We start from the raw sequence: 12281 nt of genomic DNA, 5'->3' as shown, positions 1-12281 counted from the left end.
GTTTTTCTTTTCCCTCATATCACTACAGCTGTACAGCATTCCTATCCACGTTTGCTGTTGATACTTAGCAGTCATAATAGGTGTGGTGTGTGTTTGCTTTGTTCTTGCGGTTTCTAGTTTTTACATCGGGTAAGTTGTCTTTGTCAGCTAACAGAATTAGGCGATATGTGAGTAGCTGCTAAATACGCAGTAATTGGCAACCTAAGCTTTAGGTTATTTTACCTATTGTTTGTGCTCCAGTACCCTTCATGGCCCCAGTGAGGATTGTGGCCCAACTCAGCCAGATGCTAAAAGCCTACCTTGATGGCAGTTGTGCTAAAATTCTTTTTTCTGTGGTACATTTGTTTAATCTCTGCAGCTGTGAAAAGGAGGAGGTGGTTGTTAACTAAAAGCAATCCTTGCATCTCATTTAGCTGAAATCAAATATAATTAAAGAGAACAAATGAGCCTGAATCCAGTCTTTATTTCCTCTGAATATATAAATGATTACTTTTGACAGAGCACTGATTTCGCTGTACGGTGGCGCATTAGGAAGCGCTGCCAAGACTCTTCAGGGGCTCTGTAATGTGTTGAAGTGACTCAGTCCGCCCTAGTGATGGGAGGCATAGGATGAGTCGTGTTCCATCATAACTTCTGACATACCTTCTGATGATCTTTGCAACTGGGTTAAATACTGAAATCTAGCAATGCAAAACTTATTAAAGAATTAATGTTCTGTCTCTCTGTCAGATACCGTGCTTATGTGGAAGTGCCCCGTGCCTGCTTTGCCGATGCTGCCCCAGTGGAAACAACTCCACCATAACTCGGCTGATTTATGCATTCTTTTTACTTCTTGGCGTGAGTGTTGCCTGTGTGATGTTAATACCAGGCATGGAAGAGCAGCTGAAGAAGGTCAGGTTACTTCTTTGTTTAAGTGTTTGGTAGGACAAGTGTCACAGATAATTGTAAATGACATATTGAAAGCATGGGTTTTATTTGAAAGTAAGTCATTCTGCTGCTGCCTGTGCTTCTCAGTCACCATTAATTTGATTGTAGATCAAATAAAGAACTTGTGGGACAATCACTGCATAGATGAAAAGCACTATTTAGAAATAAAGTTGCACCTTTAATAGCTCAGAGCAGAAAAAAAATCTCGTATCAAACAGGAAAATGTAATTTATGTATGTGGAGTTTTAGATTATATATTTTGGAGATGTTTGTATTTGGCATTTGATTTTTGATTGCTGTTAGTAAAATAAAAAAAACAATCTAGGATGTCTTCTAGTTTCATTGTGCTGTATTAGTCAAAATTCTGTTTTAAAGTCTGCAAAAGCATAACAAATATTTTTCACTAATGATAGTAGCATATTTTTCACTAAGGAAATTAGGAAGTGCTTATAGAATTTTACAGTTTATTAGTTCATAATGTGAAGATATGATGGCTCATGTAAAATTACAGAGTGATAATTTGAGTTATGGGGAGGGCTTATAGGTTTACTGAATTCAGGTTGCATGTGCTTTGGTTCTGTTAATCATTTTGCTGTCTTTAATTTTTTTTCTCATAGGTAGTAAGTTCTGTTAGGCATGCTTTTGATTTTTCTACTCCCCAAATGATTAATCCGTAAACGTTTATTTCAGTGTGGTGTAGTAACCACATCAGAGCTTAAGTGAGAGCCACGTTAGTCACCTGGGAAAGAAAATTGCAGTCTTTTGCAGTGTGTTTTGATTTCAGAAAGATGTTGCTCATGTCCTGGTAGTGACTAGAAAGGATATTCTCAGCTGTTTCATATGGGAGTTACAGATACTTCTAGTTGATGGTGATGTTACTTTTTGGGGGGAGGCTATTTCTGTTTTAGAGATGTGAACAGGCTACCTTCTCTTAGCTGTGTCATGAACCTGATAGTAACTGTCAAGTCAAATTTACCAAATCACAGATCTTTTATTTATCTTCTGATTCAGATAAACATGAGAAAACTGCCTATCTTTGAGAAGTTCTGAAATTGCTAATACATCCCCCCACCCCCCATTAATAAGATTTGGTTTTGTTTAAAATTTGCAGGATTTTTTTTCCTTGAATGTGTTTAATATTCTGGTTGGACTATAACTGACAATATGGCCCTTCAGTATCCTATTGGCTAGCAGTGCTAATAGTTGCATAATATTACAGTATAAAAGAATTGTATGTTAATTGCTATTAAGTATTTACTCATAGAACGCCTTTTTTTCAGATCACTGAAATATCTTGTTTTTATCACAGATCCCTGGATTTTGTGATGGAGGGATGGGAACAACTATTCCTGGTGTGCATGGCCATGTGAATTGTGATGTACTAGTTGGTTACAAAGCTGTGTACCGTGTGTGCTTTGGTATGGCCATGTTCTTCCTTCTCTTCTCTTTACTGATGATCAAAGTGAAGAGCAGCAATGACCCAAGAGCTGCGGTGCACAATGGGTAAGATACAGAAATGAGGGCGGTGTGTGCATATGAGATACAGCTACTGTGAAAATAAAGCCTGTGGCTGACCATGCTGGTCACATTCACTGTTCCACAGAGATTTTCATAGTAGCTAGAGGAGTGTTGTTGCAGTAGAGGACATTCAAAGTTAATAAGAGTTCTTAGACATGGCAGATTAATTTTTGTAAGAGGAAAAGATACACATGACTGTCACTTCTCAGAGCCTGAACTATGACAATGGATAATCTGTCCAGAGGTTTCCTGCGGTTTGAGATTCTGCTTTTGTCCAAAGATGACAATATTCAGACATGAATAATGGTACTAAGTTTGATTCCACTGAGATTTTTTTCAACAAATAGAAAGATTAAAAAGCTTCACTTGTTCTCTAGGAATTAGTCCTTTTAACTTTGATGTTTGTAAGGTCTTGTTCTTTTCCAAACAGTTTTATTTTAAAGATTGTAAGTTATATATATCACTATATAGATATATAACATATCTATTTCCTCTCTGCTACCTTTTCTTCAGTCTCCCATCTGCATAAAGAAGAGCGAGTTACACATTTAGTTTCTGAGCTTCCCAGTAAATTTTTCCTTCTATTTCTGCCATTTGATAATTCTAACTATAATGATAATGGTGGAATTTCAGCTTGCGAGTTGACACAAGTGGTAGCTTTCATCCAGGCTCAGTCTATATGTAATGTAGCTTCTTGAACCAAGGAGATATAAATATTTGTAATAGGGCATGGCACTAAAATGCATAAAACCATTTATGGTGCCTAGTCTTGGTGGTTGTAGTGATTGCTTAGACTACTACTTTTTCAAGATGATTATATTTAGTAGAAGCTATGAACAGCTGAGCCATAAAATTAAAGAAATTTTATTTTATATTCAGTATAATAAGGTATATAATAACATTTCTAGTGTAAAATAAGAAACAATTTCAAATTATTTCTGTAGGGGAAAAGAAAATAACTAAGACTGAACAGAATATTGCTTTGTTTACTTATTTTGTTTGTTTTGGTCTAAAGAAAAAGAGGCCTGGTACAGTACTGAGGTGTGTTAGCAGCAGTAGCTCAGTTCAGCCTTTCTCTCCGTTCTGCTTTGTTCAGGACAGCGTATTGTTACAAACAGTAAAAGGGTTCAGATACATTCTGTATCAACAATTTATTTTTTACAGCAAAATACCTCTTTTTCCTAAAAGTGTTTCTTAAGTGTTTGGGATCTTCTTGATACCCTTATCTGGGGTTGTGCTCCCCCGTACAAATTTTGGTTTTATTTATGCAACCTGTGGTGGTTTACTCTTCTTAACCAATCTAGTGTCAGCACTAGGATAGAAGGAAAAATGATACTCGTTAACTGTTACTGGTAAAACATTTAATAATGTTACTTCCAACACTTCTGTAACAATTGGTTGCGTCAGTAGTATGCATTACAGGTAGCTTTATGAAAACCATGTTCTGATTTTTTAAATTGTATGTGTCTTCAGTAATACTTAAATATGTAATCTTTCTGTCAGTTATCAAAATATTCAGAATATTAGATTTTCCCACATAGGTGTACTACCTTTCTTTCATACTTGTATGCAAGTTAAGCCCATTAATGTGATCCAGTGCCAGTGTTCACCTTCTTTGCTTTTGTAACAGCAGTCAGAATTGTTTCTTGCCTCAGGTTGATGATGGTGATGATAAAAAAATCAGTTACAATGTATTCACAGGATTGTTGGTGGCTTGCACAGAATGCATAGCAACTGTAGGTGTTACTTCAGATGAGTATTGGTTTTGGCTGTCACATGTTGGATTGATACAGTGTTAAGATCACTTAAAGTTTGGAATTTATACGAAGGTGAACCCGTTCTTATTTCTGTAATTGCGAATGATATTGATTTAAAATAAAATTCCACATGTGGATTCAAAAACCAGTTTTAGTGGGGTATGTATTACACCATAAATGTTCTAACATAATTCAGCTTTCAAACTGGGTTTCTTCACTTCTCTGTGTCCCAGTGAATTAGTCCATTTTTGTCATATTCTGTACTTCTGTCATCTCACATAGTTCCTCTCCACACAATAAGAATTTATTCTTCTGGTCACTATCATGTGGTTGTAACAGCCAGGAGGAGAGATTAAACTTGTTCAAAATACGGGAAGAAATGGGAAGGGATAGGAAGCTTGAAAACTGCAAGTGTTTGACATCACGGGGGTGAGATACATGCTATATTCAGTTTTGAAGTACATATAGGTGGATACTGTGTCTATATTTGGAACTGCCTGTCACTGTGATAGGAAAAAATGGTCTTCGCCTTCTTACAGTTTGGCCTAACTTTTTGAAGTACAGGGTATATGCAGGGTATATGTGTACACAGTCTTTATTTAGGGTGAGTTTGGTGAATCTTTGGTGGAAGATATTTTCTTGTCTGCTTTTTTGTTTGTTCATGCATGAGTTCATACCTTTTACTGAAAAAAAATAAAAAATTCTGTTGCTATTGCAGTGGAACCAGGGACTTAGCATTTGATTGTGTCCTTCCTGTGAAGGATAAATCCTTTGCTTTTGTGATAAATCCTCATCTTAGGCCTAAAGAGTCTGAAGTTAGATGGGAAGAACCCAGGCTTTTGTACATCTCTCTTGGAGGAAATAAATTGAGACTGGTAGGGAACTCCAGCATAATGTTTTCTGTCACTGTAGGCACCAACCAGATCTCCTGCCTTTTTGGTTTTGATATTAAAAACAGGTAGGGATTTTCTTTAACCCATTTTTCTGATATGCAGGCAGTTCAGTAATCTCACTAGTTAAAAACAAAACCAAAAACCAAAGCAAAATTCACAATTACATTTCATCTTGGATTCATTTGTAATACATTAGTGAGGTATCTCTGGGAAATGTGTCAAACTCCATGTCAGTCTAGCACAGTTTAAGCATGATTTTCTGGAGAAAAAATCTTGGGCAGATAAAATAAGATTTTTATCCTACTTCGAAAGTGCGTTAAGAATGAGTGAATTAAAAAAACAACTCTTAAGAATGTGCACTTTGTATACTTACAAATTTTTGTGAATTAGATCAGACCAGCAGTTGCCTCACTTTTTTGGGTTTTTTTATTCCCTTTAGATTCTGGTTCTTTAAATTTGCAACGGCACTTGCAATTAGTGTTGGAGCTTTCTTCATACCAGAGGGACCATTTACAACCGGTAAGGGAATATTGTCTTCCACTGTATCATGGTGCAATTGTAATTGGTTTTAAAACAGAACTAAGTGCATGTTGATGTTTTATAGCTTTAATTGTAGCTGTGTAATTATAGCACTTTCCTGTGTTAGGAGCATTAAGACAGGGTGGTAAATTATCTGTGATTCTGAACTAGTTTTGTTTTATTTCTCTTTTAGTGTGGTTTTATGTAGGTATGGCTGGGGCGTTCTGCTTCATTCTTATTCAGCTGGTCTTGCTAATTGACTTTGCCCACTCCTGGAATGAATCTTGGGTTGAAAAAATGGAGGAAGGAAACTCAAGATGCTGGTATGCAGGTAAAGGACTGTACTACAATCAAGTTGTAAATTTCATTGTGTGTTATGTTAAATAAATTATTCACAGAGCAATGCATTTTTCCAGAGTGTAGAAGGGCTGCTTCATGCATAAGTATTGTTTTCTGAGGTGGTGTAGTTCAGTTCCATTGTCTGGCTGTCCTTTTGATGGCAAGTTAGGTAAGAGGGGGGCAGGGAGAGGGGCAGCAGCCTCTGAGATCTAATCCCTGGGAGCAGAGGTTCAGTTTATAATGGCAGAGAAGTGGCAGTAGTAGTTTTTTTTTGTTGTTTTTTTTTTTTCCAGCCACAGGTTTTGTTACATCTTGGTGCTGATTAAAAATGACCTAGCCTGTTACTGCTTTATGTGAGCATAATCATTTTAAATGCTTTTTCTTTCTGTCATTCTCTGAATGTATATGCTCAGTGAAAGATGTAGATAGTGAAGGAGGAGAGTACAGGTCATCTCACTGGAGAAATGATATGTTAATATTCATGAAGCATTTCAGATGTGATAGATTAGCTGTTTCAAAAGACAGCACAGCTTGTCTTCGTGCAATGGCCACTTCACTCTGTTTTTAGTGAGATGGAATTTGGAAATAAGACTTTGTTTTTCTTTCTGTTGGAGAAATAGTTCTTCGGTTTATTTTTTTAAGCTTTTAGCCAAAGTGTATGTGGTATACCTGTATTCCTTCATACTTGCTGCTCTTAGTTGTTCTTAGACCACTGGAGAATCAAGTATGACTTCAGGCTTTCTCTTTATTGCATTCTTTCAACACCTCAGAATATTGAGAAGAACTTACTTCCTTTACATTTCAGTGCCCAGAGCTGCTTTCTAATTGTCATTGTATACCATATCCAAAACCTGATAATCATGCAATATTATTTGTTTTAATAGTCCCCATTATTAACCAGTTTAACTCTGTTTTTGTCTTTTCACAGCTCTGCTGTCAGCTACAGCTGTCAATTATCTGCTGTCTCTAGTAGCTATTGTCTTGTTTTATGTTTATTACACTCATCCAGAAGGTTGTTCTGAAAACAAGACATTCATCAGTGTTAACATGCTGCTGTGTATTGGTGCTTCTGTAATGTCAATTCTGCCAAAGATTCAGGTATAGTTTCAATTGTTACCTTTTGGGTTTTTTTTTTGTGTTACCAGACCCAGAAACCTATAATGTAATCGTACCTGAGACTTGTTTGCCTAACTTTGCTGTTTCGTGACTACTTTGTATAGGAATCTCAGCCAAGATCTGGTTTGCTGCAGTCTTCTGTCATCACAATTTATACAATGTATTTGACTTGGTCAGCAATGACCAATGAACCAGGTAGGTGTAGTAACACTCTGTGGCTTTTTGGGTAACTAGTTCAGCACTAACTTGTATCTTCACCTTTTTGCAAGGCAGCGTTAGAACGGGGTACTATAATGCATGCAAGTTAGAGGCAGGACTCACTTGTTCATGCTCTCTTCCCTCCCCCCCCCAAACTATCTGTAATAATACCAGAGAAATAGTTCTTCCTAAGATAATGTGGTTTTATGTTTATCATATGGAAGAATTTCTACCTATTATTTACAGGACTGTAGTATTCTAAAGCTTAGATATTGCATATTATCACCATTCTTCCCAGGTGTCTGGAATGTTCATCTCCCTACCAGGTTTAACATTTCTTATCTAGTGACTGAGATGCTATTGATAATATTTTTCCGAACTGAGGATTTAAAAAAAAAAAAAAAAAAAAAAATTAATTTTATTTAATTTATATTTAATTATTTATAAATTTGTGTCTGAAAACAGCTGATCATCTATAAAACAAACAAATTCAGAAATTCTGGTGATTAAAAGAAACAGCCAAATATTGATTTTGGTGGTTTTAATTAGGTCTCTGGCCCTTTTAATTATGGACAATCTTCTGTGCTTCTGTGCAGCAGCACACATGAATCATATCTGATTCCTTCAGTAATTATGGGGAAATAGATTGTCTGCTACTTACAGCTTTTTCATCTGTTAACTGTGGATGCTGGCGGTTGGGAAGTGTTGTTAATATGAAACTGAGTTTATAGCATTCTTTTCCAGCTCTGAGCTGACTCTGGTTACACCATCTATAGAGTATATGTTTGTCAAATTACTTTTCTAGTGGTAAAATTCCTAAAGCTTAATATGCAGAGCACTTTTGTTGTATCTAGTTATAGGAGATGAAACAGTAAGGCAGTGGATGCATATCTTAAGTTTAAAATCTTTTTATCTGCTTAAAGAGATGGATTTTTATGCGACATAGTGTCATTTGCTTGCTTTAGAGGCTCAGTAGGCTAAAATTAGATTCAGAGCTTTTTTTACTTCAAGGCAGTCACAGTCACAAAGTTTCTTTCTATTACCATGCATTCAGTGTGGATATGTACTATTAAATATTTGTTCTGTTCTTGTTTTATGTAAGTTCTACTGCAATTTCCCCCACAGATAGGCGCTGCAACCCAAGTTTGCTGAGCATCATTGGTTACAACAGCACCACCATTCCAACCCAAGGTCAGGTAGTTCAGTGGTGGGATGCACAAGGAATTGTAGGACTGGTTTTGTTTTTGCTGTGTGTTCTTTATTCAAGGTAAGATTCCTTTAAAAAAAAAAAATCCTGTTAATTTCTATTATTTCTAATTGTCAGATACTGGATTGTGTTTATTTGGGTAACTTCTGTGTCCTTTCCTGTCAAATACAGCATCCGAACATCCAACAACAGCCAAGTGAACAAGCTGATGCTGACCAGTGATGAATCAACACTGATAGAGGATGGAATGCCCAGGAGTGACGGCTCCCTTGATGATGGAGACGATGTTCACCGAGCCATAGATAACGAGAGAGATGGAGTTACTTACAGTTACTCCTTCTTTCATTTTATGCTTTTCCTGGCATCGCTGTATATCATGATGACGCTTACCAATTGGTACAGGTATTTATGTTTGATTATGTGATACTGCACGCATAATGAACATCCAAGATGCTGTCTTTTGCTGGACAAGGAGGCATAAGTTGTATGCTGAGGAATGTAGGTCTTGAATGGGACTTCTCAAGGGAAGTATATTGTTTGAGCTATGTTAAATTAATTGTATTTGGAAATTGGAGTAGCCAACCTTGTTCACAACTGCCTATCATATTTTCAAAGATAATTCTAAGGTAATTCTCATGATTCACTGCTGAAATATGCCCTGCTGAAGTGAACAGGATAGAGTCTTAAGTTCTGTAACATCTAAATATAAAGGGAGATGGGACATGTTACATCAGCAGGCTGAGGGAGGTGATCCTTTCCAACTACTCAGCACTGGTGGCACCACACCTGGAGTGCTGGGTCCAGTCCTGGGCTCCACAGTGTGAGAGGCATGGACATACTGGAGAGAGTTCAGCAAAGGGCACAGAGATGGTGAAGGGACTGGAACATCTGTTATATGAGGAGACGTTTAGAGAGCTGGGACTGCTCAGCCTGGGGAAGAGAAGGCTCAGGGGATCTCATCAGTGTATATAAATAAATACCTGAAGGGAGGGTGTGAAGAGGACAGAGCTGGGCTATTTTCAGGATAGCCCAGTGACGGGACCAGAGGCGATGGGCACACACTGAAATATGGGCTGTTCCCTCTGAACGTCAAGAAGCATATTTGGATTGAAAGGGCAATCACATGCTGACCCAGGTTGCCTAGGGAGGTTGTGAGTCTCCATCCTTGGAGATACTCAGAAGCCATATGGGCATAGTCCTTGTTATCTGGCTCTAGGTGTGTGCCTGCTTGGGCAGGGGGGGTGGATCAGGTGGCCTTCAGACGTCCCTTCCAACCTTGGCCACTTTGTGATGGGTTCTGGTGGAAAGAAATCAGGTTGTCTGCTCCCTGAAAAAACCCTCACAATAAAATAGTGCTCCTATATGTGAATTTTTATTATGTTAATGGCTTGAGCGGATGTTCTTCAAATTTGAAAACGTAAATTATGATCTCTAATAATTTGTTAAAGGACAGTTTGTATCAAAACAGCAACATTAGAAAGGTGTTTCCTTCAAAAGTAACTTAATAGATAGTACTGCTGTAGATGTGATTTGTGGCCCAGCTTGGGTCAATGTGACATCAAGATTATTAGTTCTTCTAGGTGTTGTCTTTTGGCAAGGTAAACCACATTATTTGTATCTAGAAATGCTGTCCATTCCCTGCTTTTCCACAGATTTGCTTAGAGATGCCTCATAATTATGTCTGCTTCTTGACAGCTTCTCTTACTAAATATTTTTTGGTCTGCTGTTGCTTTCCACCTTCCAGTGACACCAGCTTACAAAATGGTATTCTTGTACAGATTGGTGTGAACAGCCTGGAAGAAGGGTAGATATGTCCTTCGAGGTGTGGAGCCAAAGTGAAAATGATTTACTGTAAAAACAGTGCTGACGAGTGGCTTACTACACAAGTATGTCATAATGAAACAAAAATAGCAAATTATCTTTTTTCTCTTTTCCTTCTTTCACAGTCCGGATTCTTCTTATGAGACAATGACCAGCAAATGGCCGTCTGTCTGGGTGAAGATATCTTCCAGCTGGATTGGCATTGTGCTGTACGTGTGGACTCTGGTTGCTCCACTGGTTCTTACAAACCGTGACTTTGACTAAGCTGTGCTGCTCTCTAGGGAGATAGTGCTAGCTTCACCGCATCTTTGAAACAAACAGTATTCCCGATAATAGTGCAGTTGTAAATACGTGTGTGTGCACGCGTGTGTGCGTGTGCTATCCATGTAGTATTCCCCGCTTTCTTCTGCATGATCACCTTGAATCATGTCTTTTGTCATTTCACTAAATGACTTTTTCTAGCTGAGCTCAGTGACAATTGCTATAATGATGGTTTTTATAGGATTACTCCTAGATTGAGTGCTTCGGGAGCATTAGATGTAAGATCAAGACCTTCTGGAAGCAGGGTTTTTTCCCCTCAATTGCATTAAATAGCTGTAGGAAAAGAAGTGCAAGTGTTAATTAGGGTAACAAAACAGTGTTAAGACCAGGCTTTGCAAGAGTAGGAGGAACTGCCTTTGATCGCTGTTGCCTTGACTCCAAATTAAGTCTTGGGTAAGCTCGAGCCTCAACTCTGCATGTTGGAGTTTACAGGACATCTTGCAGCATTTTGGTGCTAATGGCCTGACCTTTTCCCATACGGAGGGCAGCAGCACCGTTAGCCCAGATGTTAAATGGGGAAACTTGCACCTGAAGCTGCGGAGGAGCTGATGTCCTCCTGGGTGCTGTTGGGTGGATGTTGCAGACAGGACAGACACCCTGGGGAAAAACATCCTGGTATCAGATGCTCTGAAGCATGTTTTTAAGGCACTTGTTTACAATGTGTATCTATGTATTATTATTATTATTATTCTTTTTTTTTTTTAAAGTAGTTTAAATGAGATAGCTGTGCTGTAATTTATTGCTGGTTTGTGTGCCACTTTCTTGGCTAAGCTACAATCAGAGTGTTTGAGGAGCCAGGTGGTGAAAACTGTAAGCCCTTTAGAGGAATTTCTTGAGTATTGTGGTTAAAAAAAAGTGGAGGAAAAGGAGCACTGAAATTACAGTAACTGAAGGAGGCTTGCATTAACTGAGGCTTCAACAAGTGTTTCTTAATATATTTGGGGTTCTAAATCTTGAAATCTTTTAGTGTATTAAGTATTTTGCTTGTTGTCCAGTGCCAGAGAGGGACTTGAGCCTAAAAAGTCTAAATCTAGGCATGAGGCAAGACATTAATCTGTTTGATTAAAATACTGTATAGTTCCTGTGCAGTTATGAAATCTTATATGCTTTTGTGCTTGCTGCTTTGTCAGGGCAGTGTGTAAGCTGCAGTATTTATGTTAGTTGTTACAATTTGAGACTAGAGCAGCCTGACTGGGAGTGACCCTTGAGCCTTCAGCAGATGTGCTGACTTGTCACCGTGGTGTTTGTACTATACTGTTACTTCCTCTCGCTGATTGTACTCTTTTATTTCTGCACCTAAACACTGACATTTACTGCAGAAGTCTGACACATCAAACTTGAGATGGTAACGGAAGGATTAGTAAAGGCTTGTAATAATTTGGAATATGTTGTTACCTTATTAATAAATAAATTTGGATGAAGATGTCCAGTGACTTGATGTCTTGTATTGCTGCCACATGTGGCTAGTGTGGGGTTTTGTCTCCTCCTCAGATGCTTTACAGCACCATGTCAGTTTGAGAAGTGACAGCTGCCAGCTGTCTGCCAAGTACTCTGGTGTGGCAGTTCAGCAGTTCCTTGCTCTGGGGAATCACGAGTAACCTCATGTGGTTTCTTCTGGCTCTTCTTTCTGAAAACACAAACATGCTTCACCCAGGTAACTGCTGC

At 38.1% G+C, this 12281-nt stretch overlaps 1 protein-coding gene across 1 annotated transcript; it reads left to right on the top strand.

The window, feature by feature from the left end:
- The first annotated feature begins 715 nt into the window (after positions 1–715).
- Positions 716–12039, top strand: SERINC1 (serine incorporator 1). Its single transcript, XM_026845295.1, has 9 exons — positions 716–891; positions 2237–2430; positions 5535–5614; positions 5808–5945; positions 6882–7051; positions 7174–7264; positions 8393–8534; positions 8646–8876; positions 10421–12039. The coding sequence occupies exons 1-9, from the start codon at positions 856–858 to the stop codon at positions 10557–10559; spliced, it is 1221 nt and encodes a 406-aa protein (XP_026701096.1). The 5' UTR covers positions 716–855; the 3' UTR covers positions 10560–12039.
- The last annotated feature ends 242 nt before the right edge of the window (positions 12040–12281 follow it).

This window comes from Athene cunicularia (assembly GCF_003259725.1).
Source record: "Athene cunicularia isolate RWA chromosome 3 unlocalized genomic scaffold, athCun1 chr3_part1, whole genome shotgun sequence".
In the NCBI taxonomy this organism is placed as follows: Eukaryota; Metazoa; Chordata; class Aves; order Strigiformes; family Strigidae; genus Athene; species Athene cunicularia.
This window is presented reverse-complemented; position numbering and strand designations above follow the sequence as displayed.

What these genes read in the sequence shown, in the direction of transcription:
- SERINC1 (XM_026845295.1), top strand. Translation starts at nt 856, where the DNA reads ATGTTAATACCAGGCATGGAAGAGCAGCTGAAGAAG. An exon ending in CTCAAGATGCTGGTATGCAG is followed by an intron (nt 5,946 to 6,881) that starts GTAAAGGACTGT and finishes GTCTTTTCACAG; the next exon opens with CTCTGCTGTCAGCTACAGCT. An exon ending in ACGCTTACCAATTGGTACAG is followed by an intron (nt 8,877 to 10,420) that starts GTATTTATGTTT and finishes CTTCTTTCACAG; the next exon opens with TCCGGATTCTTCTTATGAGA.